The sequence below is a fragment of the Mustela lutreola genome, chromosome 14 (assembly GCF_030435805.1).
Source record: "Mustela lutreola isolate mMusLut2 chromosome 14, mMusLut2.pri, whole genome shotgun sequence".
In the NCBI taxonomy this organism is placed as follows: domain Eukaryota; kingdom Metazoa; phylum Chordata; class Mammalia; order Carnivora; family Mustelidae; genus Mustela; species Mustela lutreola.
Window position 1 is genome coordinate 75,401,327 of NC_081303.1, and position 25,617 is coordinate 75,426,943.

The following is a 25,617-nucleotide window of genomic DNA, read 5'->3' on the forward strand; positions in this document are numbered from 1 at the left end:
TGACCCTCAAAGGGGAAGAACTGCACCTTTATTTTCTTAAGACTTTATTGGTCAGAGCGAGAAAGGGCACAGCAGGGGTTGCTGCAGGCTGAGGGAGAAGCAGGCTCCCCACTGAGCAGGGAGCCGGATGTGGGACTTGATCCCAGGACTCTGGGATCATGATCTGAGCCGCATGCAGCCGCTTAACTGACTGAGCCACCCAGGCACCTCTGCACCTTTATTTTCAATTAACCTCTAACTGAAACTTTTCATTTCCAGTTTTATGAATATAAGCAACAAACCACAGTAATAGCAGTATGTAGGACTCTGTCACCTACAGAATTCAGGTATTTTCATGTTTCAATTATTAGATACCAATGTTCACTTCAAAATTACACAAAAAATTACAGTAGTTATCAGACCTGAGTCTAGGTCTTTGTTACTAAAGCATATTATTGTATCAAAAAAGGCCTTTTTAACATCTTGCTAAGTGTATACAGAGCTGTATCACAATTAAGTTTTTTTCTGTTTTGGTTAACTTTGGTCAAGCTGGTTTCCTTTGTTCCTACACATTTTAATTTTTGCATTTAAAAACATTCTGAGATGGGGCGCCTGGGTGGCTCAGTGGGTTAAGGCCTCTGCCTTCTGCTCAGGTCATGATCTCAGGGTCCTGGGATCGAGTCCCGCATCAGACTCTCTGCTCAGCGGGGAGCCTGCTTCCTCCTCTCTACCTGCATCTCTGCCTGCTTCTGATCTCTGTCAAATAAATTAAAATCTTTAAAACATATATATAGGTATCAGAAAAAATATGAAAAAATAAAATAAAAACATTCTGAGAAGGATCCACAGGTGTCACCATACTGCCCAAGTTGTTCATAGCATAATAAATGGTCCGCACTTCTCAGAGCTAAGAGAGGGACCAGAGGGAATAGTACAGCCCTGGTGAGTTGAAGTGGTCAGACACCACGATCCAACTCAGCCTTCAGCTTATCACCACAAGCACACTGAGTACCTGCTGGTAATATGCCAGGCATGGTATGGTACGTACACCAGGCACATGGTACTAGTACAGGAATCAGATTTAAGACAGGGCCTAATTAAGGAGATAGTAATCAGTTCATTGTAGCCAGAACAAAGCGGTACTGGAAAGGTTCATCATGTTTCATAATCATAATCCTGTTCCTAATCAATTTATTTGGACTCTTACCCTGTAAATACTGGAAAGTCCAAAGCTTTCAACAATTGGACCTGATCAAGGATTAATATAGAACATCTTGCTTTTAGTGCATCTTTATTTCAAACAACTTCAAACTATTCTTCAGAGCAAAGCAGTTTATAAACAATTCTGAAACCAAGTACCATGAGAAGAGAGACCACTCACAAGTCTGAAGGTCAGAGGGCCTACGCTAGGGATGCAGAATAGGAACTAGGTAGGAGGACCTGGTGACAATATGGATATACGGGAAGATCTATTAAGTTCAGGGGAGTTTGCTGGGGCAGGTGTTCGTTTCTAGACACTGAAGAATTTGAAAAAACCAATGTCCAATGTCAGGTGTGCTTCAAAAATACAAGTCTCAAGGACTTGTGTTTGAGGACACTGTTATACAAAAATCAGAATGCTCCCTAAAAACCACATCCTAAGTAAAAAATGACAAGGGAACCCCCTTGGAATTGAAAAGTGGTTGGTGATCCAAATAAGTCAGGTTAGAGGGATCAGAATTGGAAGTTCAACTGCCACAATCACAAACTTGGTCAAGAGAAGCACGTCACTTGGAATTAAAATACACAGGAAAGGTAACGGGCATCTTAAGATAGCGTATCCATTTGTTAAATACCCATCTGTAAGACTCCAGGTTTGGGAGTTTATTATCTAGGAGAGGAGAACAAGACAAAGAGGCACAGGGACCAAGTACATAATTCACCTCTTTAACCCTGTTAAGAAGCAAAACAACTTCCCCAAGGACTGGGTTCTGGGAGCTTCTGCTCTCATACCCATGACCATGTGTTTTTAGCTTGAACTATTACTTTGTATCATTCTGATCAATACACAGATCAATGTGAAGACTCAGGTATCCTCCAGAAGTTCCTGGGTTCTCACCAGACCATCCTCTTTACCCTCTGTGCCGTGCTGGCATCAACGGCTTTCACCTTTCTAGGTAAGGCGCCCTTACATTCAGCACCATGGACGTTTGACTTACAAACTGCCTTCGTTTAATTCCACCCACTATGAGAATAAGAATTAGATTATCACATCTCACTTGTGTCAAACAGCTGGACCTCATTCAGCCTCCCCAGCCCTGGTCACCTAGTGGACCAAACGTCCTGCCCAACTTCCCACCAAGCAGCAAACTGCATGTGGCAGACTCCGCTTGGAAGTGGACAGCACTGCTAAGCCTGGAGATAACGGCGGTATCTGCCTTGTTCTTTTCCCAGCATACAATGCCTTCTTAAACAAGATACAGACGGTGCCAGTTGTTTATGTACCAACGCGAGGACCACCACCACCAGGTAAGTAATAACCTCCCTCACCTATGGAAAGCCCAGATTATTCATACTCCATCTGCTTGTCCTTTTTACTCCTAGGTTCTTACACCGCCACACGTTCTCCTCCGCCTTTCCCGAGTCCACAGCCACCACCAGGCCAGACTCGGCTACAACCCTGGCTATGGAGCGTCCGGCACTAACCTCCCCTCGCACAGATCCCCTCAACTGTGGTGGAGCGGAGCCATAAGGCCCCAAACTAGGCTTCTGAGCGCTGTAAATAAAGGATCCTAAGCTGTTTACACTCAAGTGTGTTGGGCTGTGTCTTAAAGATGAAGTATCCATACTTCATACTATGAAATCATAGAAGTGAAATACCCGTTTCTAGATAGTATCCCACGTTTTTAATCAAGATCGGAGAATTCACTCAGTGAACCTAACTGGACAAAAGCGTCCCCAAGAGACTTCGTAAGTACTTGGCCACTTACTTGCCCCCAATGACTCTAGCAGTCCGCTCTGCCGGTTGCCCCTGAGCACTTGAGGTAGCACTTACTTCCTAGCAGTAAGACAAGGACAAGAAACAGAACGTATCCAAAATCGGTTTATTGGGGTAGTGTCCCGCTCATCTGGATCCGGGCGCTCAGTGCTGCTTCCGCCTGAAGGAGCATCCTGGAAGGAGGAGGTTCCGACGGTGACTTCCTGCCCCCCACAACAGGGGCCGGCCTGATGACCGCCCCGAAAGCTGCCGCTACACCACCGCCCGCTCAAACACAGACCCGCCTCGGCGCTGAGAAACACGCGGTGTCCGAGCACGGGGGGGGGGGGGGGGGGGGACCAGCGCCCCCAGGGCCGACAAGCTCCAGCCCCGCGGCCGCTCCGCCGCGCGAGGTCCGCGCTCACCTTCTGTAAGCCTCGCCTTCCCTCCCGTGGGCTGGCAGAGCACAGTGGAGCAGCCGACACACAGCACGACCGTCTGCGCGTGGCTGAACACGGTGGTGATTTTGTAGCATCCTGCGGACGGACACACGCCGAGGGGCAGGGGCTCAGGACCCCGACGCCGGCCCGGCCGCGGCCGCCCGCCCCCCCGAATCCACCGACCCCTCCGCGGGACGCGCCGGCGGCACAGGCGCGTGCGACCCGCTGGGGAGCCGCCCCCCGCCCCCCGCCGCGGCCGCCGTTGGCCCCCCGGGCGGCGCCCCTCACCCGGGCACTTCACGTCCATGAAGTAGGAGTTGGGGCTCTGCACCAGGCGCTTCTTCTTGTGCTTCCTCTTCTCCTCTTCCGGGGACGGGTGCAGGAGGTCCTTCGCGAGCTACGAGAGCCGACGGGCGCGGTCAAGGCGGCGGCCGCCCCGGCGGCAGCGGCAGCTCGAGCCGCCCGGCGTCCGCCGCGGGGCCGCCATCTTACCCCCGCCCCGGGCCGCGCGCCGCCCGCCCCCGCGCCCGTCGCCTGAGGCCCGAAGCCCGCGGCCGGCCCCCGGGGCCCGCACCCGGCGGCGGGACGTGCGCGCGCGCGCGCGAGAGGCGACGGCTTCGCCGGGACCCGGGCGGGGAACTCACGGGCATGTTCTCGTGGGGAGGTCGTCAGCGCCGGAAAGGAGCGAAAGCGGAAATCCTGCCGCTTATATCCGCCGCCCGCCGGAAGTGACGCGCGCGCGCTGGGCCGCCATGCCGGAGTCCGCGCGCCGCCGCGGCCGGGGACGGCCGCCCGCCGACGGGGGTTGCGGCGCCGCGTGGGCGGGAGCGCGTCCGCAGGGGCGGCCGAGCGTGCGCAGGACTTGGCGGAGACCCTCGGTGTCTCCCAGCGGGTTTCGGTGCCCGTGAGCTACGCGGGGCAGAAAAGCTCCCGCCGCCCGCGTCGCGGCCCGCCGCTGGGTTTGGTTGGGTCTTCCGGCCCCTCTCCTCGCACGACGGCGACCTCAGACCCTGACGTCCTGCTCCGCTCGCGGTGCGGGCCGAGGAGCCGCCCGGGCTCCCGCCCCCTCCCCGCCGACGCGGCGGTGCCCCGTGACCCTCCCGCAGCCCTTCCCGCCCGTCGGCCCCGGGCCCGGCTCTCCGCAGCGCGGACGCGCGTGGCAGAGCGCGGAGGGAGCCCCACGGGGAGCGCAACCCCGCTCCGCAGACCCTGGGTCGCAGGGAGGCTCGAAGACGACGCGAGGGCGCCTTGGAGTCCGGGAAGGGCGTGTGCGTCGCGGTCGGGGCGTGCGGGCGACAGCTCCGCCGCGGACCCGGGGCCCTGACGCGCCTCTGCCAAGTTCGGTGGGGTGAGCCCCGCGCCGTGGCCGGTGTCGCACCGGCCTCGGGGAGCAGAACCGCCTCCAGCGCCCGCCGGGGGCCGGAACGTCCCGAGGAAGCGGCCTTTCGGCCGAAATGGGCGAGCGGGGGAGGCCGGGGCCGGAATGAGGGGTCCCGCGCGGCGGGGTGCGGGCGGGAAGTGCCCAGATCGGGGCCGAAGCACAGGACGCGCGGACGGGTCTTTAGCAGACGGGCCGCGCGAGCGGGCGAGCGGCTTCAGGGCTGGGTCGGAGCGGGGGCGCCGGGGGCGCTCCGGCCGTGAAGCCTCTGCCACGGCTGGGGTCGTGAGCCCAGGGCCCAGGCGTCCGGAGCCCCGCGTCGGCTCCCCGCCCGGCGCGCCGTCGGCGGCTCCTGTCCTCCTCCCCTGCTCGTGCGCCCGCCCGCCGTCTCGGCCAGAGAAAGAAAAGTGACGGACGGAGCCGGGTCACGGTCTGCGGGGCGGAGGGGATGGGCCGGCGGGCCCTGGGCGCAAAGACGGCCGGACGAGCCGGTGACGAGAGGCGTCCGCGCACACCCGCACCGCACGCGCGCTGGCCGCTGTGAGAGAAGCGGGGGTCCCGTGTCCTCCCCGAAGGCAAAGATAACGAGTGTCTCCGCAGCCGCGTCTGCCCTTCTGCAGCCCTTTCACGGCGCTGGACGGCGCTGTCCGGGCCGCCCCGGGCTGGCGTGAAGATCGCGCCCCGTCGGAGGAGGAAAGCAGACGAGTGGCCCCGGTCTCCGTCGCACCGATCCCACGCGCGGTCCCCGAATAAAGACCCAGAAGGAGTTGGCGAAAGTGTGTGTGTGTGGCGGGGGGGATGCGTGTACCGGTGTGCGGTGCTGGTTCGTGGTGCGTCTACACCGACGTGTGCGCGCGGCTTCTCCCCCCGCCCCGTGGGGCTGCAGGACGCCGCCGCCTCACGCCGACCACCAGGGGGCAGAGCGTCCCCACAAGTGGCTGGTGTCGCGGGGCGTCCCGCCGCGTTCCCGGGGCGCCGGACTTGAGGGCGGGGAACCCCGGAGCCCAGCAGGGCCCCGAAGGCGGCCAGCCTGGAATGGCCGTCGGGTCCCTCGTCTCAGCACCCCCGCCCCCCCGCGTGGTGGCCCCCAGTGCCAGCGCCGCCGTCAGCCGGCGTCCCCCCGATTCCGTCCGCGTGGCGGAGGCTGCCCCGTCCCACGGCGTCCCCCGCGCGGACTGCGAGCGCGCGGGGGAGGGGCGGGGGGCCCCGGCGGGCGGCCAGGGGGTGGGGCCCACGGCAGGGCCGCCTCCCCTCTTTCCCGGGGCCTGGGCGGAGAGGGAGGGAAGCTTCCTGGCCTGGGCTCCGGGCCGCTCCGTCCGCCAGCCCTGCGGGCCCGCCCACCGGCGCCTCCCCCGGCTCCCCAGTGTCCGCCATGGCCAAAGCCTACGACCACCTCTTCAAGTTGCTGCTCATCGGGGACTCGGGGGTGGGCAAGACTTGTCTCATCATTCGCTTCGCAGAGGACAGCTTCAACAACACCTACATCTCCACCATCGGTGAGCCCGCCGGCCGCGCCCGGACCCCCGGAGCCCCCGGCCCTCTCACCCCTGCCTCTCCACGCGCGGCGAGCCCGCCGGCCGCGCCCCGACCCCCGGCTCCCCCAGGCACTCACCCCTGCCTCTCCACCGGCGGTGAGCGCGTTGGCGGAGCCCCTGCCCTGTCCCACACCCCCGGCTCCCCCAGGCTCCCAGGCTACTAGTGGCCCCTACTTTTCAGTCCTCCAGAGGGGGGCTTCTAAACTCAGCCCAGTCTCAGACCAACCCCCGCACATCTGTCCGAATGGTACCCAGCCTCGAAGCTCTCTGAGGCCGCGTAACTTCTCGGTTGTGCCAGCCCCTCGTTTTCCTGCTACCGTCCTTCTCCCCAAATGCACATGAACCCTTCTGCGCTTACCGCCGTGCATCTCTCCCCACCCCCACCCACCTGTGAGCCTTGACCCCCCGAATTTCCCGCCCCCTCTCCCTGAACATGCTTTCCAGGTCCATTAGCCTCTTTCCATCTGCTGGGTTTCAGAGCCTCGCGCTGCATCCCCACCTCACCACTGCCCAGTCTCCCTGCCCCTCCGCTTAGTGGGGGTGGGCAGGGTGGGACAGTGACCCTCTGGGCTAGAAAGTGGCCCAAGGACTGGGAAGGTGGATATACAGTCAGCCAGGCAAGGAGGGTAGGAGTGGGGGGACTTTTGGGGGCCCTGAGTCAGCCCGGTGACTCAGACTCCCTATTGGGCTCCCAAAGGGCTCTGGGGAGGGGCCCACGTTGGCACCAAGAACGCTGCCTCCCCTCCTCTCTTCTTGTCGTTCTTCATGTTCTCCGGCCTGGGAAATAAAACAAGGGGAGTCTCAAGACCATTCTGGTTAGGAAAGGAAAGGAAAATGCCGCCTTTCCTAGTTCAGCCTCGGGAGGAATGGGTCTTGCTTGCAAGTGTGGCCTGCTCCTTAACTAACACACTGCCTTCAGCTACCTCTTTCCTGGCTCCTTGTCCTATAGGGCTGGAGGGAGGCCGGGGCACCGAGGGTACAGCGTTCTAGGAAAACAGACGGGAAGAGGAAGCTGAAAGTCCTGTTTTTTAAAAAGATTTTATTTATGGGGTTGCCTGAGGCTCAGGTCATGATCCCAGAGTCCTGGGATGGAGCCCCACGTCGGGTTCTCTGCTCAGAAGGGAGCCTCTTCCCTCTCTCTCTGCCTGTCTTTCTACCTCCATGTGATTTCTCTGTCAAATAAATAAATAAAATCTTTTTTAAAATTTTACTTATTTGACAGAGAGAGGGAGAGATCACAAGTAGGCAGAGAGGAGGAAGCAGGCTCCATCCCAGGACCCTGAGATCCTGACCTGTCCTGGAGGCTGAGGTGTAACCCACTGAGCCACCCAGGTGCCCCTGAAAGTCCTATTTTGAGGGAGACACTGAACTAAGAGAGCTGTCAGCCGGGGTTGCTGGGTGGACCCAAGAGGCGCCTGAAGCCGCCCAGGAGAACTTCCATCACCTCGCCTCCCAGATCCGCAACGTCTCAGGAAAAACAATATGCTTACTGTACTAATACAGCTTTGAGAAAATTCTCGTTTCACTTGCAACAAGGTTGCTTCCCAAGTCCAGCCCCTGCAGAGTCCCTAGTACTGCGGTGCCCCAGGCCCTCGCCTCCCAATCCTCCCTGGGTCTCAGCCTCAGCGTGTGCGCCCCCTCCTAGGAATCGACTTCAAGATCCGCACCGTGGATGTAGAGGGGAAGAAGATCAAACTGCAGGTCTGGTGAGTGGACCCCCGGCACTGCGGGGCGCATTCCCTCCGGTCGCTCCCACGGTGCTCCCTCTCCCCGCTGCTGCTTCCGCCACTTCTCCCAGGCCACTTCCTGTCCCTGCCTCCGACGTCCTCCTTCCGGGTCTCTTCCAGCCTGCTCAACTGCTCTCAGCTTTCTCGTAACTCGCACGCCTCTCCTGGCTCCAGAGCATTCTCGGAACTTGACAGTAGATGTCTGCAGGGCTGTCCCGTGGGAAGGGCATTCAGGCAGGTGCCCAGCAAGCGGGGGAGTTGAGATGGTCCGTGTGTGCTCTCCCTGCGTCTCGGAGAGCCTGGAGAGCCGAGCTGCGAGGGCCGACCTGCCGCGGGAGACCTGTGGGGTGCCGGCTGTGGAAGCGGGGCCGGCCTGGAGAAGCTTTGGGGCGCAGTGGAGAAGAGTAGGTTGGGGCTTGCTGCTGAATGACCTTCATCCGTTGCCGAGCCCCTTCGGATCGCTGCCCTCGTTTGTAAAGCAGGGACCGGACGACATGCGTCACGAGGGCAGGGTGAAGGAGGCGCCTGGCACGGGGTAGGTGTTCGACAGATGAGCCCGAGAGACCTTGTCCCTCAGGTCTGTGTCACCTCCTAGACGTCCTACCTCCTTTTCCCCCTTGACTGTTTTCTGATGCTGTTCCTTTCAGCCCCACCATGTTGCAAGAGCTCCATCCTTAGCAGGGGCATTTCTGTCTTTGGAGAACCATTCCCTCTCTCCCGCCCCTTCTTCAGGGACACGGCTGGCCAGGAGCGGTTCAAGACCATAACGACTGCCTATTACCGTGGGGCCATGGTACGAGGTGTGGGTGTGGACGAGGGATGAGGGAGCAGAGTGGAGCTGTACGAGGACCCACGGGCAGGGCTGGGGCGGGGAAATTGGGAGGGGCACAGCGCGCGAGGTGGAGGACCCTCACGGACTATGGGAGAAGCTTGGAGAGAATTTGCAGGGTCACGGGAAGGGGCAGGAAGCTGAAACGGGGTGGGGGGGAATGGGGCCCAAGGCTCCATGGTGAACTCTTGCCATCCTGCAGGGCATTATCCTAGTGTATGACATCACGGATGAAAAATCCTTTGAGAATATTCAGAACTGGATGAAAAGCATCAAAGAGGTAAAGACCCTCCTGAAGAGACGGGAGGCCCGGAGCCGTGAAGGTGGGCGGGACCCCACCTGACTCTTCCTGCCTTCGTGCTCCCAGAACGCCTCAGCTGGGGTGGAGCGCCTGCTGCTGGGCAACAAGTGCGACATGGAGGCCAAGAGGAAGGTGCAGAAGGAGCGCGCTGTTAAGGTGAGGCCCAGGCCAAGATGGAGTTGGGTTCCAGAAGGCTGCCGCCCTGGGCCCACCTCTCTTCTTCCCCTCTCCACTCCACAGCTGGCTCGCGAGCATGGGATCCGATTCTTCGAGACCAGTGCCAAGTCCAGCACAAATGTGGATGAGGTGAGACATGCCCCATGCCCACCCCCACTCCCAGAGATGGCTGGTGGTCGGCAAGCCCCTCCTCCCCTCCGGCCTGTTCTGACCACTCACTCCTTTACCCGTCAGGCTTTCAGTTCCCTGGCCCGGGACATCTTGCTCAAGTCAGGAGGCCGGAAACCGGTGAGTTGGTTCTGCTGGGAGGGGCACAGCTGTGTGTGCGTGAACGCACCTGTTAGGAGTGAAACCCCAGGAGACGAGCAGTGCTGACGCCCCCAAGGGTGGATCCCCTTCCAGCAGTGTACAGACCCCAGACGGCCACTGTCACCCTGATCCTGTGCCCTTCCCCCTCCAGGGAAACAGCCACAAGCCCCCCGGCACTGACCTGAGAGCTTGTGACAAGAAGAACACCAGCAAGTGCTCCCTCAGCTGAGGACCCTAGGCCCGGAGGCTGGACCTGAGGGAGGCTGTGGGTGGGCAGGGGAGGAGCAGCACGTGGGACTCGGAGGGGCTGCAGGTAGGTAGATGGTGGAAGAGTAGGAGCCAGCGGAGAAGAACACGGGAAGGCGAGGGACGGAAAGGAGGTAGAAGAGAGAGAGACGGACAAGCCAGGAGGAGAGGCGGCTGGAAGAACTGGCCCTGGGTGTCAGACCTTCCCCGGGCTTCTAGGGCAGACATAAATGTAAATAAACAGTTGATTTGTTGTTAGTGGATCAGGTGTTAGGGTTGTGTGAGAAGTTGGCTCAGCATCTCCTCTGGAAGTTTGACCCTATGACCCTGCACGGTCTTGTCAGTATGAAGGACCAGCACCCACACGAAGGTCCCTGGTTTGGGTGACATTCATCATCAGACCCAATTCCTGCTTCTGAGGTGGTTGGGCTGCTGGAATTAGGCTGGCCTCCTGTGACACTGGGACCTGTCCCCACGTGGATGAGGAAGAGACCGGGAGATTCTCTGAACCTGGAGACCTGGACATCCTTTTTCTGTTATAGGGTTCAGAGGAGCCTTGTGGGCAGAGCCTTGCCTGGTTTCCAGAGGACTCTTTCTTAGGTCTTCCCAGGGGAATGACAGCCCTAGACTCAAGGAAGTAACAGGTTCTGGTTTTATCCTGTGATTCCTTCAAGCATCTCTGATTCTACCACCAGTCCTCTTAGGTAGCTGGTAGGCGTTATTCTCCACTTTTATAGATAAGGGAAATGAGACACGGAGGAGATTCATTCAGTCATCTCGCTCTCTCGCTCGCTCTCTCGCTTTCTCTCTCACTCTCTCTCTCTTTTTTTACATACTTATTTATTAGAGAGAGAGAGCGCGCATGAGCGCACACAAGGGGTGGGGCCAGCAAGCGGACTCACCGCTCCGCAGGGAAACTGACGGGGTGGTGGACGCCAGGATGGGGCTCTGGGATCATGACCTGAGCTGAACGCAGATGCTTAACTTACTGAGCCACCCTGGCACTGTAGTCATTAATCTTTTTTTTTTAAAGATTTTTATTTATTTATTTGTCAGAGCAGGAGCACACAAGCAGGGGGAGTGGAAGAGGCAGAGGGAGAAGCAGACGCCCCGCTGAGCAGGGAGCCTGATATGGGACTCCATCCCAGGACCCCCGAATCATGACCTGAGCCAAAGGCAGACACCTAACCGACTGAGCCACCCAGGCACCCCACAGTCACAAATCTTTTTTTTTTTTTTTTTTTTTTAAGATTTTATGTATTTATTTGACAGAGATCACAAGTAGACAGAGAGGCAGGCAGAGAGAGAGAGGGAGGAAGCAGGCTCCCTGCGGGGCAGAGAGCTCGATGCGGGCAGGGCTCGATCCCAGGAACCTGGGATCATGACCCCAGCCGAAGGCAGAGGCTTAACCCACTGAGCCACCCAGGCGCCCCCCACAGTCATAAATCTTTATTGAACATTTAGTATGTGCCAAACACAATGGTCAACTTTGGGTGGAACTTACAAGAAGGACAAGCAAATTTTAACAAAAACAGTTCCTGGGGTACCTGAGTGGCTCAGTGGATTAAGGCGCTGTCTTCGGCTCAGGCCCTGATCTCAGGGCCCTGGGATCGAGCCCCAAATCCGGCTCTCTGCTCAGTGAGGATCCTGCTTTCCCCTTTCTCTCTTCCTGCCTCTCTGCCTACCTGTAATCTCTCTCTGTCAAATAAATACATAAAATCTCAAAAAAAAAAAAAAAAAAAAAAAAAGAACCACCACCCAAAAACTCAGGCTTGATGACACATAGTCCCCATAAACATACACAGCCCCCTTGGACACTTGCACAGGAGTTTCTAAACAGCAAAATTATCTCACAGACAACCTTTTATCCGGGTTAATGAAAATGGCACATTTGGCTTCCACAAGTTTAATTTTACAGATAGGAAGTTCAAGGCACTTCAGAAATCCCCGTGCCGGTGGCATGGAAATGGATGGCACAGCCTTGGGTCAGCAGCATCTGTGCCGCTGTTTGTTGGTAAAGGACAACACCAGGAAAAAGCCTGACCATGCCGGGAGAACTTGGGAGTGACTGCGGATGTGTGTTAAGTACCAAACTTCCGTGGGGTGAAGATCAGCTCTGGGCTCTGTAGTCAGCCGCTTTGCTGTTGCTTTGCTCAGGGTTATGAGGAAAGACTTTCATTTTGTGAATCCCAGGAAGAACACTGACATCTTCATCACACCCCAGAGCGGATGTTTGAAAATCCAGTATCGGGCACCTGGGTGGCTCAGTGGGTTAAGCCGCTGCCTTTGGCTCAGGTTATGTATGGTCTCAGGGTCCTGGGATCGAGCCCCGCATCGGGCTCTCTGCTCCGAGGGGAGCCTGCTTCCTCCTCTGTCTCTCTCTGCCTGCCTATCTGCTTGTGATCTCTGTCAAATAAAATCTTAAAAAAAAAAAAAAAAAAAATCCAGTATCTGTGTAGAAACCTACTCAGATGCTTGGTAAAGCTGTTGGAAGTGAGAGCTTAGGGCTCCCACAGCTTGTTACCAGCCGTGGTCAGGTTTGACAAGGAGTAACAGGCTGCTAGAAGGATTTCATCCAAACTTTCCTAACAGCTAAAAGCTACTGGAAAATACTCACACCTACTTCCTGTTACATACAACTATAGACATGTACAAACAGTAACTTCAAGGAATGAGCAAACAGTCACAAGAAGAGTAAAGTTTGGTCTCCACCCCCATCTAATGATCTTTCCACAGTCCGATTATTTCTCCTGCTGAGGGCCCAGCAGCCTTTATGGGATGCAGCATTGCATATATGGGTCAACTTAAATGCAGTGCTCTAGCCCTTAGAGCTGTGGGGTGGGGGGAGGCCAGGAAGACTTCTGGGGACAGGAGAATGTGGGGTAGGGTTAACCAAACAGGCAAGCCCTTTAGTCTTGAGAAGTGGGGGACAGATTACTACTAGTGACCACAATTGTATGAATTTCAGTACCCCCGTGAACTCACTCGGTCTTGTTGTCTGGGAGGCTGTGAACCCACGTGTATGTAAAATCAGGAGGAAATTAGGGGCAGAGTTGGGCAGCCAGGCAGTAAAGCACGAACCCAGAGAGCAGGCCAAGTCTCCGCGGTTCTGGGTCCATCTACGGAGGGTTATCTCCATGGGGCGGAAAGCGGGGGGTGAATCTTTGGCCTTGCAGTCGCTCTTCTGGGCCCTCCCGCTCAGTCTCTGGGTGGCCTTGCACGTCACTTCCACGCTGAGCTTACAACCCAGGGCCACCGAAGACCAAGGTGACCGAAACGTTGACGTCAAGAAGTAGGACAGTGATGGGACCCAGTGCAATCAGAGGATAAAGAAAATACTTGGTTGCACGTCGCCCTAACCCTGGACACGGCGCACGAGCGTCCCCGTTCCCGAGGCTACCGAGAGGCGGCCGGCGCCCTGCAGGCCCGCCTCGGTTCCCCCCGGGACTCCCGGTCCCGCGCTCCCGTCCCGGCGCGAACGGCGCTCCCACCGGGCAGCAGAAGCGCGGAGCTCGCCAGGGTACCGGGCCCGGGCGCAGTCCGGGAGCAGCGGCGCCGGCGGCTCGGCCGGGGGAGCGGAGACACCGCGCCCCGGTGTGGGGAAGTGCGGGGGCGCCTCGCTCCCCGGGACCATCCGGGAAGGAACGGGGCCGGCTGGCGGCTCGGCGGGCCATCCCCGCGCTTTCGGAGGTGGCGGCGGACGGCTCCGTGTCGCCGCTCACCTCGCCCACAGCGGGCCCGCGGGCGGCCACGCAGCAGGACCCGGCCGCGGCGAGCACCGGCCGAGCGGCCCCCCGCCCAGCCCGCCCCCTGCGGAGGGCCGAGACTCGCGCGCCTGCGCGGAACGACGCAGCCGCGGGAACCTCCCAGGTCCCGGCATCCCCCGCGGCTGCGGCCTTTCCTCCCGCCCCGCCCCTCCCCCCGCCGCGGGCCCGGCCTCCTCCGCGGAGCAAGATGGCGGCGGCCGGGACGGCCCCGGACGTGACGGGGCGCTAGGCCGTCCCCCGCGGCCTCTCCCGAGGGCCGTGCGGGCCCCAGGAAGCGAGCTCAAGCCCAGTCCAAGGAAGGCGTGATGGCCGTTCCTGCCGTGGCCGTGGGGCCGCCCCAGTGATGCCTCTGCCCTGAGAGGCGGTGTCGCTTCTCGCCGCCCTGACCGGACCCCCGGAGCCCGCGGCGGAAGCGCCCCGGCCGAGGCCCGAGGCCGGTCTCGCAAGTGCCTCCGCCCCGACGGGCGCGACCCCGAGCGCTCCATGCCTGCGGGCGGAGGGAGGCGGCGCCTCCCCCAGCGCTGCCGCCTGTGCTGGCTGCTCTGCGCTTTCACCCTAAAGCTCTGGTGAGGAGCGGCGGGCGGCGGCGGAGGGCGGCGGCGGCGGGCGGCGGCGGCGGGCGGCGGCGGCGGGGGGACTTGCCTGTCGTCCGGCTTCTGATCTGTGCCTCCCCACCCCCACCCCGCTCCGGTGCAGCCAGGCCGAGGCCCCCGCGCCCGCGGAGCAGCTGTCAGGTGGGTGGCGGCCCGGGCCCCCTCGTGCCCCCACCGGGCCGGAGCGCAGGTGGGGACGCGGGCGGCCGGCGGTGCCGGGAGGTCGGGTGGGCCGCGCCTTCGCGGGACCCGTTTTCCCATCGAGGTCCGGGCGGCCTTTCTCTGCCGTTGCAGTGGGCGCCTCGAACCTGCCGTGCTGGCTGGCCGAGGACTTCGCGGTGGCCGAGGAGTGCGCGCCCTGCTCCCGCTTCCAGGCCGTGAGTATGTGCCCCCGCGCGCTTCCGCTGCTTTTCCCTGCGGTCTCGGTGCGGGTCCCCCTGAAAACGCGCCCTTTCCTAAGTTAATGGTAATATTTGGCTAATAATCGTGTTCGTTTAAGGAAGATTTATTTTTAGGGGCACCTGGGTGGCTCCGTCAGTTGAGCCTCCTTGACTTTCCCCTGGGTCGTGCCCCTTCCTGTGGGGCTCTGCGCTCTTGCTTGACTTTCTGCTCTCTGCCACTTGCCAGGTTCATGTGCCCTGATTCTTTGAAGATTTTTTTTTTCTTTAAGATTTTATTTATTTAGGGCACCTGGGTGGCTCAGTTGGTTAAGCAACTGCCTTAGGCTCAGGTCATGGTCCCAGAGTCCTGGGATCAAGTCCCACATCGGGCTCCCAGCTCCATGGGGAGTCTGCTTCTCCCTCTGACCTCCCCTCTCATGCTCTCTCTCACTGTCTCGCTCTCTCTCTCAAAATAAATAAATAAAAATCTTTAAAAAAAAAAAAAAAAGATTTTATTTATTTATTTGACAGACAGAGATCACAAGCAGGCAGAGAGGCAGGCAGAGAGAGAGGAGGAAGCAGGCTCCCCGCCAAGCAGGGAGCCCCATGCGACCCAAGCTGAAGGCAGAGGCTTAACCCACTGAGCCACCCAGGCGCCCTGAAGATTTTTTTTTTTTTTCCACCTATAATTATTACAAACCGGTTTTCGGTTTTTCTTGTGGGTGTGTTTTGTTTTTTTTTTCCCCTAATAGACTTTATTTGCAAGCCTGGGGGTGGGGCATGGGGAGAGGCCGGATGAAGGGCTCCATCCCAGGACCCTGGGATCATGCCCTGAGCTGAAGGCAGAGGCTTAACCATCTGAGCCCCCCAGGCGCCCCTAAATATCTAATCTTTAAGTAAGCGCTACAGCAATGTGAGGCTGGACCTCCTAACTCTGAGATCAAGACTCAAATGCTGACTGAGCCAGCTAGGCACCCCAGTCATGATCATTTTTAACCCTGTAGGCTCTGAAATGTGTCCCTCTGCAGTGTTCTAATATGTAATGATCACGCAACCAGTACCTCCACCATCCCCATCAGAACTCTCTCTTGGGGCGCCTGGCTGGCTCAGTCCATAAGTGTCTGCCCTCAGCTCATGATCCCTGGGTCCTGGGTTTGAGCCCCACATCAGGCTCCCTGCTCAGCAGGGGCCTGCTTCTGTTCTCACTGCTTCTCTCTCTGCCAAATAAAGACAATCCTTAAAAACAAACAATTTCTTTGTTGGTCCTCTGTTGCCCAAGCTCTGCGGCATAGCAGGTGGACACCTGGCGCTTCTGAATGGCAGGTCTTCCTGTTTCTGCTGCCCTTTCCTGACATGTGCTTTGGTCCTTTTCTTCTGACAGAAAACCACCCCTGAGTGTGGTTCCACAGGGTATGTGGAGAAAATCACATGCAGCTCATCTAAGAGGAATGAATTCAAAAGGCAAGTGTTGTTTCTCATCTTGGAACCTTCTAGATCACGTCTTTTGTTCTTGTGGTGTTAAGCAGACTAATAGCCCCACATCTTTCTGTCTGGAGGTCGTGTGGCATATGGGGGGTGGGGCACCAAAGTATTTGAATCCACGTTCCAGCTGTCATCCTCAGCACTTCGTCATTGGTCTCAGTTTCTCATCAGTAGAATTGGTTAAGACCAGCTCTGCTTACCTCCCTAGAAAATAAGTTGAACGATAGATTTGACTGGGATTTGTATAGGGTAAACACGTTAGAAGGATGACTCTGGGTTCTTCTTTTCTCTCAGCTGTATCTTGATTAGGCCTCGCTAGAAGGGAGTTTGGAGGGAGAGGTGGTTCAGCCTTCCCCGGGAATAACTGTTTCTTCCTGCTCCTAGTTGCCGCTCAGCTCTGATGGAACAACATTTATTCTGGAAATTTGAAGGGGCCATCGTGGGTGTGGCCTTGGTCTTTGCTTGCCTTGTCATCATTCGTCAGCGACAGCTGGACAGAAAGGCTCTGGAAAAGGTCCGGAAGCAAATCGAGTCCATATAGCTACCTTCCACTTTTTGATAGGGGCCTTAGGGATTGTACTTCAGACACAGACAGTAGAATGAACGGACTTGGGCCCTTAGTTCTTGGGAACTTGTGGTGGCACCTCCTTCTCTGTCTCTTGTCTGGATCATTAACGAGCAAAATACAGAATAGTTTTCTTCTCTATTATAATTTGGTTTGGGACAGGAAGTCCTGGTGGCAGAAATGGGATAGCAATAGGCCCCAGTGTACTAACTACCTGGCTTCCCCTTCTTCTGGTACTTATTTAAAATTTTCAGGACAAAATTTCAGCAAAAAAGTTTATTTCTCAGCCAAAACCTCTGTTTCCCCCCAACCCTTATCCAAAGAAAAAATAAAATTGTAGATGTATAACAAAAGTATCTGAAATGCCTCATCACATAGCCTGGGCCTCAGGGTACAGATACTTAGGGTGTCCTGAAATGATTCAGACCCTGAAGCCAAAGAACTCCGAATGGAATCCCAGGGGAAAGAGCCATCGGGGATCCCGGATTCCTTACTGCGGTTGGAAGTGGCCTGCGAAGTGTTCCAGCTCACATCTCATCCGCGCGCAGGACAGCTCTGACATGCCCACTGGGGCCGGGCTTGCCTCCCCTCTTCTCCAGCAGGTTCCTTGTTGAGCCATGGACCCCCTTGGCCCTAGGTGGCCCCTCCAGTCCAGGCTCTACCGCTGTGGTCCCCAAGCTTTCTGTCATGTCCTTGTGAGTCAGGATATTTCTGGAAATCACTGTGGGCAGTAACAGAGTGTTCCCTTGGGTGGGGGGTCCTAGACGGGACAGGACCGACCTCCCACCTCCCGATGACCCAAGAAAGCGGAGCCCCACCCTGCCCCGCCTCACCTCCCTGCCGCTGGTGGTCATCGGTGCCAGCTTCCCGGAGACCCTGCAAGGGGCTGACACTGGGCAGGATGATGAGGGCCAGAGAAAAAAGAAGGATCTGGAGAAAGCAAAAGGACACTTGGGTTGTGGGGACACTAAAGGAGGGGCCCAAGGGCAGCATGAACAGAGGGCAGTTGGAGTCCTCGGGGATGGGAAGGTGCATATGGTTGGGAGTGGGGTGTGAGGGCCGAGGTGGGGGGAGATGGGAAGTAGGTAGTACCAGAACACAAGTGCCGGTCTGGGCAGCTTTGTTGGAGGTCTGGGCAGCGAGCATCTGCAGCTGGTGGAGCTGAGCTTCCAGAGCGCTGGCGCACCAGAGAGAGGAGGAGGAGGAATGGAGAGTCCGCTCTCCTGGGAGCCAGGCCCCGGGGATGGGCCCTGTGTGCCACACGCCCTCCCCCTGGGGCGCACTGTCCGCTGTCACGTACATATTGTGCCTCTCCAGCTCCCGGACTTTCTTCTGTAGCTCCTGGTTCTGTGCAGAACAGGCAGCTGCCCTGGAGAGCACGGAGAGGTAGGACAGTCTGCAGTCACAAGGTCCCAGACCTGGCCTGCCTCGGTAAGGAAGGAGTCCCCCAGTGTGGCCCACAGGGGGCAAGACACTGGGTCCAGACGTACCTGCTCTCCAGCCCGTCCACGTACTCTTTCTTCCGTCGCCGACTGTCCTGCGCCGACTGCTTGTTACGGATCTTCCTCCTGACCTTCTTGAGGGCCCTCTCCTCCGCCTAGGGGCCCCGGGTGTGTCAGTGCTGGGCCTTTAACCTGCCTCAACTCCCCACTTGCTCTTATAATCCTGGCTCTTCAGAGGCCATGTTGGGGCCACTGGGTTGGGTTGGGGATACTCTTTGGGGAAGCATGGTACCTTAGTGAGGGGCAGGGAAGGGGGCAGGGAAACCCCTTCCTGTCCCAGCAGACGCTTCTCCTCCTCCGTCAGGAGCAACGTTTGACGGGGCAGCTGGTGGAGAACAGAGAATCAATGACAGGGAGAGGGTCTTCCCTTTCCCATCACCCAGGGCCGTGCCCCCTGCACACCTGGAGAGTCTCCCGTGTGTGCTAAGGAATGAGTAACCATGAACTGAGGGAGGGAGGGAACTTCATCCAGACAGTCCCTGGACCAAGCCAAAGGGGCCTCCTGGGGCTGTGAAGCGAGAGGAGGGCTCATGTTACATCCTTTGCCCCCAGACTTAGGACCTTGGCACTCTGAGCAAACTGGGTGGGGGGCTTGTTCTGGTGCATGCCTCCCCAATTCCGAAGGGTATTTGAAGACAGGAACTCACTAAGGCAGGGTTTGCTTCATCTCACAGCAAGCAAATGATTCCCTTTTGCCCATTAACTTTGGGCAGTGTGTTGTCTCAGCGGGGTCTACGTCAGGGAGCTCCCTGGGGCAGTGACCCATTTGCCCTCAGGGTCTGAGCCCCACTTTCAGGACTAAAGCTCGGTCTCCTCACAGAGAACTCCCAGGGGTCACCAGGCTTAGCTTCTCATAACACAGTGTGTGGGGCAGGTAGATGACATCGGGTGAACCCGGGCCTGTCAACCGAGGAACCTGCCTTTCTGATGCTCCTTTTTGAAATTTCTATGCTTCACTTGGACTTCAGAGGCATTTGTCTCTGCTGTTGGCTCCTGATGGCCTTTGGCATTTAGCTAAAACATTTCTGGTCATCTTGCCTCTTCCCGACGATCCCTTGCTCCCCTGAAGCCACCAACTCCCCAGTGTTTTGATGGGAAAGCAAGCCTAGAAGCATCAGACTTCTTAAGGTCCCTCAATTCTGAGCTGCTTGGCTTGGACCCTGGGGCCAGCTCCAGCCACAGACTGGCAGGAAGACTAGAACTTCTTTTCCAGTGACTATTGGTCCACAGTGACCTGAGCAAGACCCCCTTCTCCCACTACTGCAGAAACAGAGCAGCCAGTCTTCCGAAGGCACCCGTGTGTTACCCCCCAGAGTGGTGGGTGCAGCTGCACAGTTGTTTTGGCGGAAAATTCACCCGGTGCCTCCTAGCAGGCTGAATCCCCAGGCAGCCAGCCCATCCCACTCCGTGTCCTGACCTGTGGCTGAGTAAACTGCACATAAGGTCTGGGCTTTCTCCCAGGCCCTCTCCCCAGATTCCCTCACCCCACCTTCTCCTTAATCGAGTCGTCACCACCTTACTTCCAAAGGCTTGTGTCTCTCTTGTCCTTTCGTGCTCTCAGAGCTGCTCATGTCTCCGATCTTCAGGGCCCACAAAAACCGGGGCAGGGCTCAGCATGAGTGTTCCCCTTCCTCAGTCCCTCACCCCATCTGTGTGGGTGCATCTCTTTGCATCCAGGAGTGCGGCTCTGGCTGGCTAAGACTCACCAGGGTCGCGGGGGGCACTGGGTTTGCAGCGCCCACGCTGGGTGGTGTGTGAGCGTGAGCAGCCAGGGGCAGCTCGCCGACCATGCAGGTAGCAGGCACCGTCCGTGGTGGGCTCCGTAGACCTGAGGGAGACACGGGTGGCTAGGAGAAAGGAGAGGAAGGGTAGACCCTAATGGCAGCGGGGAGAGGCACAGGTTGGGGAAACCCCTTAGCCCCGGGAGTAGTCCCGGAAGTGAAAGGCCACGCTCCCCTTCCCACAAAGAACACTGACCTAGCTGGAGAGAGATGAGCCCTACAGCCGGCCCAGCTTCCCCTTGCGGCCTCTCCAGGCCCCCTGCCTCATAGACGACCTCACAGAGAGCAGGGGAACTGTCTGCGAGGCCAGGGTCCTCGGAGATGGCACTGTCACTGCCACGAGATGCCTCTGAGCAGTACACTTCATTGGGATCAATGAACAGCTGCAGGAAGTCTTCGGGCTCACTCTCCTGAAGGCCCTACAGTGGGAGAGAGCATGCAGGTGTGCAGGGGAGAGGTCTGGAGAGCGGCGCGCCAGTCAGACCCAGGTCCGCCCCGCTTCAATTGCAGTCCCCCGTGTCCTGGGACATCTTAGGAGCTTGGTCCCCAGATGACTCCCCTCGCAGCTGTGGCTCGGCCCACCCCCACCTGCGGGCCTCACACTCACACAGCCCCGTCCCCCGCTGGGCTCCCAGCCTCCGGGCCTCTGCTCTCGGAGCTTAGGCCCTGGGACTTCTGGGGCAGGGTAGGGGAGTCCCAGCTCCAGGAAGGCTCCTGCTGAGACCTCTTCTGGGGGCTCCAGCCACACGTCCAGCAGGTCGGGGGTTCGGAAGTCCATCCTGCCGGGAGAGCTGCAGGAGGGTGAGCGCACCCTCCCCACGCAGCGGCTGGGTGCCCCCTTCCTCACCTGGCCCCGGGGGTCTTCTCCCGTCACCCCCTGGCCTCACCTACCCCTCCCCCCCCGGGGACCTCGCCCCCGGCCTTCTCTGCGCTGCCGACGAACGGGCCACCGCCGCCTCGCCGGTCCCGAAGAGCCCGGCCCCGCCGAGCCGGCCCAGCCCGCGGGCGGCCCGGAGCACCGCCGCTCCTCCTCCCTCCAGGATCTCGCATCCTGGACCGGCCCAGCCAAGCCCCGCCCCCGGCCTGACTCCGGCCGCGCGAAGCTGGCTGTGCCTGGCCGGGAGCCACGGCGGGGGCTGGGAGCCCAGGCGTCCGCGGACCGGACTGCAGGGAGGCACGGGCAGCCCGCCCTGCCTCAGCTTCTCCTAGCGACAGCAACTCATCCCGAGAGCCTGGGGCTCTTCAGGGAAGGTCGGCGATGGCTGGGGCCGGAGGACACGAAGTGCCTGTTCTCCCGCCGTCCCTCGGTCAGACGAGCGCACCGCAGGCTGGAAAACAAAGGCGGGAAGCGGCGGCCGACCGCGGGGCACTGGCCGAGGCAGCCCCTCTGCGGCCTCGAGGCGCGCTGTCCGCCCTGGGGTCTGATTGGACGCAAGAGCATGAGGGGCAGGACATGGAGCCAATGGGAGCGCCGCCTCGAGGCAGGCTGCGCGCCGACTGGTCGGAGGCTGCCAAGGGGGGCGCGGTGCCGCGGTGGCGGCCTCGGGAGGACTCCGAGTCCCACCCGGCGGCGCGGCAGGTGCGGGGGCGCCGCGGGGGGAGGGGCGCAGCCGCCTGGGCAGCCGCTTCCCGCGGGACCGCCAGGCCCTGGCTAGGCGCCGGGCGAGGGTGACTAACGGGTGGGCCCAGCCGGAGCTCTGAGCGCGGAGAGTCGCGCCCGCCCGCTTCGGCGCGGGGGCTGCCCTGTCCGCGCTCGCGGGACTCGCCCACTGGCCTGGGAGACCCACGGGGGGCTGGAAGCCGAAAGGCTGAAAAGGAAGACACTGAGGGCGGGCGGGGGGCTGCTCGGGTGCCCTTTCCGACGAGTCCGCGCCCGGCGTTTCTGTAGGTCCCGCGACGTTTTCCTAAACGTCCTTCCATGTCGTCGCTGCGGGGGCCGGAGCAGGGCGAGCCTCCGCGACGCGGGCAGAGTGTCGGGACGCGGGCGCGGCTCGGTGAAGCAGCTGCCTCCGGCTCAGGTCCGGAGCCCCGGGTGCTGGATCGAGCCCCGCCTCGGGCTCCCTGCTCCTCGCTCCGCCTCGGCCCGCCTCGGCCCGCAGCTCCGCCACGCCTTGGCCTGGAGCTGATGGGCGACGGGTTCATTCCAAATGCGGTCACGGAGCCGCAGGAAGGTTCGGGGTGTGGATCCGGAACTCGGGCCGGCGGTCCCCTCCTGAGGCGTGCCGGTGCCGAGCGTGGACAGGAGCAGGAACGGGTGTCCACTGAGTAACCACTGGATGTTCAGGCATTTGACATGACTCCTGTAATTTCTCATGGCAAGGGGTAGCTTGAGGGAGAAGTGACTTCGTCAAGGTTCCGCTGGAAGCTAAGGTTTGGGTGCCTGAGCTCTTTGCTCTGTGCCAGGCTAGTTTCCTGCGCGTCTTCCTGCATCTTCCTGCTCAAGCAGTGCGCAGACTAGGCAGGCGTCCTAGATTGACGCAGAGCTCGAAGGAAAGCAGAGCTGTCCTGGCTTAGACCTGTCCTAGAGCAAGAAAGGTTTCAAAGAGCTTCTTGCAGGTTGCATGTGCAGGGATGATTATGAGGAAAATGTAATCAGCTTCTGTTAATCAAAACTGGAAGGAATTGGAGCGCCTGGGCGGCTCAGTTGGTTAAGCCATGCCTTCGCCTCAGGTCATGATCCTGGAGCTCTGGGATCGAGTCCTGCATCAGGCTCCCTGGTCTGCTTCTTCCTCTGACCCTCCTCTCTCATCTCTCTCTCTGAAATAAATAAAAATTAAAAACAAAACAAAACAAAACTGGAAGGACTCACTGGCATCATTTTCTAGTCTGACTTCCCTCTTTCACCTGCTTCATCAAATTCCTGGGAGAGAAAATGACTTGCTTAAGATCACACATCAAATTAAGGTAGAGGGATGCCTGGCCGGCTCAGTCAGTGGAACATGTAACTTTTGATCTCAGGGTTGTGAGCTGAAGCCCCATGTTTGGGGTAGACCTTACTTTAAGAAAAAAAATTTTGTAAATACACACATTTTAAAAATTCATATTAGGGCGCCTGGGTGGCTCAGTGGGTTAAGCCACTACCTTCAGCTCAGGTCATGATCTCAGGGTCCTGGGGTCGAGTCCCACATTGGGCTCTCTGCTCGGCGGGGGGCCTGCTTCCCTTCCTCTCTCTCTGCCTGCCTCTCTGCCTGCTTGTGATCTCTCTCTGTCAAATAAATAAATAAAATCTTTAAAAAAAAAATAAAAATAAAAATAAAAATTCATATTAAAAAAACGAAGTCAGGGGGTGCCTGGGTGGCTCAGTGGGTTAAGCCTCTGCCTTCAGCTCAGGTCATGATCTCAGGGTCCTGGGATCCAGCCGGCATCGGGCTCTCTGCTCTGTGGGGAGCCTGCTTCCTCCTCTCTCTCTCTCTGCCTGCCTCTCCAACTACTTGTGATTTCTGTCGAATAAATAAAGAAAAATCTTTATTAAAAAATTATTTTGGGGGGGGATTCCTGTGTGGCTCAGTTGGTTAAGCCGCTGCCTTCGGCTCAGGTCATGATCCCAGGGTCCTGGGATCGAGTCCCACATCGGGCTTCTTGTCCTGCAGGGAGCCTGCTTCTCTCTCTGCCTCTGCCTGCCACTCTGCCTCCTTGTGCTTTCTGACAAATAAATAAAATCTTTAAAAATAAATAAATAAAAATTTAAAAATTATTTTTTTGAAAGATTTTCTTTATTTGACAGACAGAGATCACAAGTAGGCAGAGAGGCAGGCGGGGGCGGGAAGCAGGCTTTCAATAAAGAAAAATCTTTATTTTATTTTATTTATTTATTTTTAAGATTTTATTTGTTTATTTGACAGACAGAGATCACAAGTAGACAGAGAGGCGGGCAGAGAGAGAGGAGGAAGCAGGCTCCCTGTGGAGAAGAGACCCTGGGATCAAGACCTGAGCCGAAGGCAGAGGCCCTAACCCACTGAGCCACCCAGGCATCCCTTAAAAAATTATTTAAAAAAACCTGAGGTGCCTGGGTGGTTCAGTAGGTTAATCATCTGACTCTTGATTTCATCTCAAGTCATGATCTCAGGGACCTGGGATCAAGTCCTGCATTGGGCTCTGCCCTCAGTGGGGAGCTGCTTCAGGATTTTCTCTCACTCTGCCCCTCTCTCTGCTCTCAAATAAAATAAAATCTTACCAAAAAATTAAGGTAGAGCTGGGACACATCTGCAGGTGTCCTGTCTCCCAGTCCATGATTTCTTGTTAATGTTACTAATTATCAATAATATTAAGGAGCACGTGGGTGACAGTCAGTTAAGCATTCAGCTCTCAGTTTTGGCCCAGACCATCATCTCCAGGTCTTGGGCTCAATCCCGTGTCAGGTTCTGTGTTGAATGTGGAGTTTCCCTGAGATTCTGTCTCTCCCTTTCCTTCTGCCCCTCCCATTCATGCTGTCTCTGTCTCTCTCTAAAATAAATAAATAAGTCTTTTAAGAAATAATCTTTTAAAAAAAGATTTTATTTATTTATTTGACAGAGATCACAAGTAGGCAGAGAGGCAGGCAGAGAGACAGAGGAGGAAACAGGCTCTCCGCGGAGCAGAGAGCCCGATGCGGGGCTCGATCCCAGGACCCTGGCATCATGACCGGAGCCGAAGGCAGAGGCTTAACGACTGAGGCACCCAGGTACCCCAAACTTTTTAAATTTGTTATTTGAGAGAGTGTGCATAAACCTGGAGGAGGGGCAAAGAGAGAGGGAGAAACAGGAGCCCCAGCTGGAGCTCCCTGCTGAACAGGGAGCCCAATATGGGGCTCTTGATCCCAGGACCCTGGGATCATGACCCGAGCTGAAGGCAGAGGCTTTAACCCACTGAGCCACCCAGGCGCCCCCTCACATTCCCTCTTGAGGAAGTTGCTGGCCTCCTTTTCCAGAGCCTTCGGAGACATTACTCCTCCCTCTTCTTGAGACGATGGTCTTTGCACCTTTGCAAAGATTAGGCTGAACCCCCTTTTTCATGTCCTTCTTAAAATCCCACCCTCCAATGAGGTTAGAAGATTCCGAAAGCACAGCGAATGTGGGCCAAAAGGATCCGGGCTAAGGAAACAGCAGGGGCCTGAGTGGCGAGTCCTCGGTGCCATCCAGGAACGGAAAACTCGGGGGGCGAGAGCCCGGCTAGATGCCCTGAGGCGCGGGAAGGACGGAGGCTGGAGGCTGGAGCCTGCGGAGAGCGGCTCTTCCCCGGGCCGGCTGTGCCCCCCGCCCCCGGGCCGTGTCCCACCGGTTCCCGGCAGGCTCTCGGGGCAGCCAGGAGGCCGCACAGCAGAGGCCTCGGGCGGCGGTCCAGAGGGATTCCTGTCAAGGAGCGGCCGCTCTTTGCTGCTTCCCTTTCCCGGTTCCGCGGAGAGCGCGGGAGAGGGAAGCCGAGCGAGGAGTCCGTTTCCCCCGGCGCCGAGCGCGCAGGGCGGGTTTGCGCGTCTCCGCGGGGACGGCTGAGAAGGCGCTGCCGGACACCGGGACCCGAGCGCGGCGTCCCAGAGCGGAAGACTCGGCTCCGCGCGCGGGGCCCCGACTCCCGCCTCGCCCGCGGCCGCTCGCGCTTCCGGCAAGCCCGGCCCGTCGGACCGCCCCGCGGCGCCCCCGGCCCGCAGCCCCTGGGCCCGCCCCCTCGCACTCCCGCCCCGCCCCGCCCCCGCCA

The 25,617-nt window shown here is 58.4% G+C and overlaps 5 protein-coding genes across 26 annotated transcripts in view; 3 read left to right on the plus strand and 2 right to left on the minus strand.

Moving 5' to 3' along the window:
• The window catches only part of NUP210L (nucleoporin 210 like), an 86,819-nt gene extending 84,057 nt beyond the window's left edge, over window positions 1-2,762 (plus strand). For all 6 annotated transcript variants that reach the window (XM_059145694.1, XM_059145696.1, XM_059145697.1 and 3 more), the window contains 3 exons: window positions 2,031-2,135; window positions 2,413-2,487; window positions 2,563-2,762. In XM_059145694.1, the coding sequence (XP_059001677.1) occupies window positions 2,031-2,135; window positions 2,413-2,487; window positions 2,563-2,663 (281 nt within the window). In that variant the 3' untranslated portion in view covers window positions 2,664-2,762. The remainder of the gene's footprint in view (window positions 1-2,030; window positions 2,136-2,412; window positions 2,488-2,562) is intronic.
• A 286-nt stretch (window positions 2,763-3,048) lies between these two features.
• Window positions 3,049-4,161, minus strand: RPS27 (ribosomal protein S27). The gene is made up of 4 exons (XM_059145761.1): window positions 4,020-4,161; window positions 3,664-3,772; window positions 3,361-3,471; window positions 3,049-3,129 (listed from the first exon to the last, which is right to left on the minus strand). Exons 1-4 carry the CDS (start codon window positions 4,023-4,025, stop codon window positions 3,101-3,103), a joined length of 255 nt encoding a protein of 84 aa, XP_059001744.1. The 5' UTR covers window positions 4,026-4,161; the 3' UTR covers window positions 3,049-3,100.
• An 808-nt stretch (window positions 4,162-4,969) lies between these two features.
• On the plus strand, window positions 4,970-10,140 carry RAB13 (RAB13, member RAS oncogene family). Of its 7 annotated transcripts, none has more exons than XM_059145725.1 (9): window positions 4,970-6,249; window positions 7,934-7,994; window positions 8,495-8,550; window positions 8,748-8,808; window positions 9,047-9,124; window positions 9,212-9,301; window positions 9,386-9,451; window positions 9,557-9,610; window positions 9,783-10,140. In XM_059145725.1, exons 1-9 carry the CDS (start codon window positions 5,552-5,554, stop codon window positions 9,858-9,860), a joined length of 1,242 nt encoding a protein of 413 aa, XP_059001708.1. In that variant the 5' UTR covers window positions 4,970-5,551; the 3' UTR covers window positions 9,861-10,140. The 7 variants fall into 7 exon arrangements, with proteins under 7 accessions (XP_059001708.1, XP_059001709.1, XP_059001710.1 ...); XM_059145726.1 differs by having other exon boundaries at window positions 8,498-8,550; XM_059145732.1 differs by having other exon boundaries at window positions 5,976-6,249; window positions 7,825-7,994.
• Window positions 10,141-13,787: 3,647 nt separating this feature from the next.
• Window positions 13,788-17,020, plus strand: JTB (jumping translocation breakpoint). 3 transcript variants are annotated; one of them, XM_059145760.1, is made up of 5 exons: window positions 13,788-14,210; window positions 14,341-14,427; window positions 14,532-14,618; window positions 15,999-16,078; window positions 16,484-16,635. In XM_059145760.1, exons 1-5 carry the CDS (start codon window positions 14,128-14,130, stop codon window positions 16,498-16,500), a joined length of 354 nt encoding a protein of 117 aa, XP_059001743.1. In that variant the 5' UTR covers window positions 13,788-14,127; the 3' UTR covers window positions 16,501-16,635. The 3 variants fall into 3 exon arrangements, with proteins under 3 accessions (XP_059001743.1, XP_059001741.1, XP_059001742.1); XM_059145758.1 differs by having other exon boundaries at window positions 13,791-14,210; window positions 14,345-14,427; window positions 14,532-14,614; window positions 16,484-17,020; XM_059145759.1 differs by having other exon boundaries at window positions 13,792-14,210; window positions 14,341-14,378; window positions 14,532-14,614; window positions 16,484-17,020.
• Window positions 15,387-25,529, minus strand: CREB3L4 (cAMP responsive element binding protein 3 like 4). Of its 9 annotated transcripts, XM_059145737.1 has the most exons (12): window positions 24,958-25,529; window positions 21,625-22,704; window positions 20,549-20,738; window positions 20,144-20,366; window positions 19,873-19,994; window positions 19,687-19,746; window positions 18,399-18,491; window positions 18,155-18,261; window positions 17,965-18,033; window positions 17,757-17,841; window positions 17,498-17,594; window positions 16,926-17,385 (listed from the first exon to the last, which is right to left on the minus strand). In XM_059145737.1, exons 3-12 carry the CDS (start codon window positions 20,723-20,725, stop codon window positions 17,192-17,194), a joined length of 1,227 nt encoding a protein of 408 aa, XP_059001720.1. In that variant the 5' UTR covers window positions 20,726-20,738; window positions 21,625-22,704; window positions 24,958-25,529; the 3' UTR covers window positions 16,926-17,191. The 9 variants fall into 9 exon arrangements, with proteins under 9 accessions (XP_059001717.1, XP_059001720.1, XP_059001721.1 ...); XM_059145734.1 differs by lacking the exons at window positions 21,625-22,704; window positions 24,958-25,529 and adding an exon at window positions 15,387-16,303 and having other exon boundaries at window positions 17,159-17,385; window positions 20,549-21,343; XM_059145738.1 differs by lacking the exons at window positions 21,625-22,704; window positions 24,958-25,529 and adding an exon at window positions 21,108-21,342 and having other exon boundaries at window positions 20,549-20,726.
• Between the last annotated feature and the right edge of the window lie 88 nt (window positions 25,530-25,617).

Bases quoted from the DNA above. Each gene is read 5' to 3' on its own strand.
- RPS27 (XM_059145761.1), bottom strand. The intron at 3,472-3,663 runs GTGAGGGGCGCC...GTCCGTCCGCAG, and splicing joins CATGGACGTGAAGTGCCCGG to GATGCTACAAAATCACCACC. The intron at 3,130-3,360 runs GTGAGCGCGGAC...TCCTCCTTCCAG, and splicing joins GAAGGCGAGGCTTACAGAAG to GATGCTCCTTCAGGCGGAAG.
- RAB13 (XM_059145725.1), top strand. From the start codon at position 5,552: ATGCGTGTACCGGTGTGCGGTGCTGGTTCGTGGTGCGTCTACACCGAC. The intron at 7,995-8,494 runs GTGAGTGGACCC...TCGTTTGTAAAG, and splicing joins AAGATCAAACTGCAGGTCTG to CAGGGACCGGACGACATGCG. The intron at 8,551-8,747 runs GTAGGTGTTCGA...CCCCTTCTTCAG, and splicing joins AAGGAGGCGCCTGGCACGGG to GGACACGGCTGGCCAGGAGC.
- JTB (XM_059145758.1), top strand. From the start codon at position 14,128: ATGCCTGCGGGCGGAGGGAGGCGGCGCCTCCCCCAGCGCTGCCGCCTG. The intron at 14,428-14,531 runs GTGGGGACGCGG...CTGCCGTTGCAG, and splicing joins CCCACCGGGCCGGAGCGCAG to TGGGCGCCTCGAACCTGCCG. The intron at 16,079-16,483 runs GCAAGTGTTGTT...TCCTGCTCCTAG, and splicing joins AAGAGGAATGAATTCAAAAG to TTGCCGCTCAGCTCTGATGG.
- CREB3L4 (XM_059145734.1), bottom strand. From the start codon at position 20,725: ATGGACTTCCGAACCCCCGACCTGCTGGACGTGTGGCTGGAGCCCCCA. The intron at 19,995-20,143 runs GTCAGTGTTCTT...TGTCTCCCTCAG, and splicing joins GCTCATCTCTCTCCAGCTAG to GTCTACGGAGCCCACCACGG. The intron at 17,595-17,756 runs GTACTACCTACT...TGCTTTCTCCAG, and splicing joins AGACCGGCACTTGTGTTCTG to ATCCTTCTTTTTTCTCTGGC.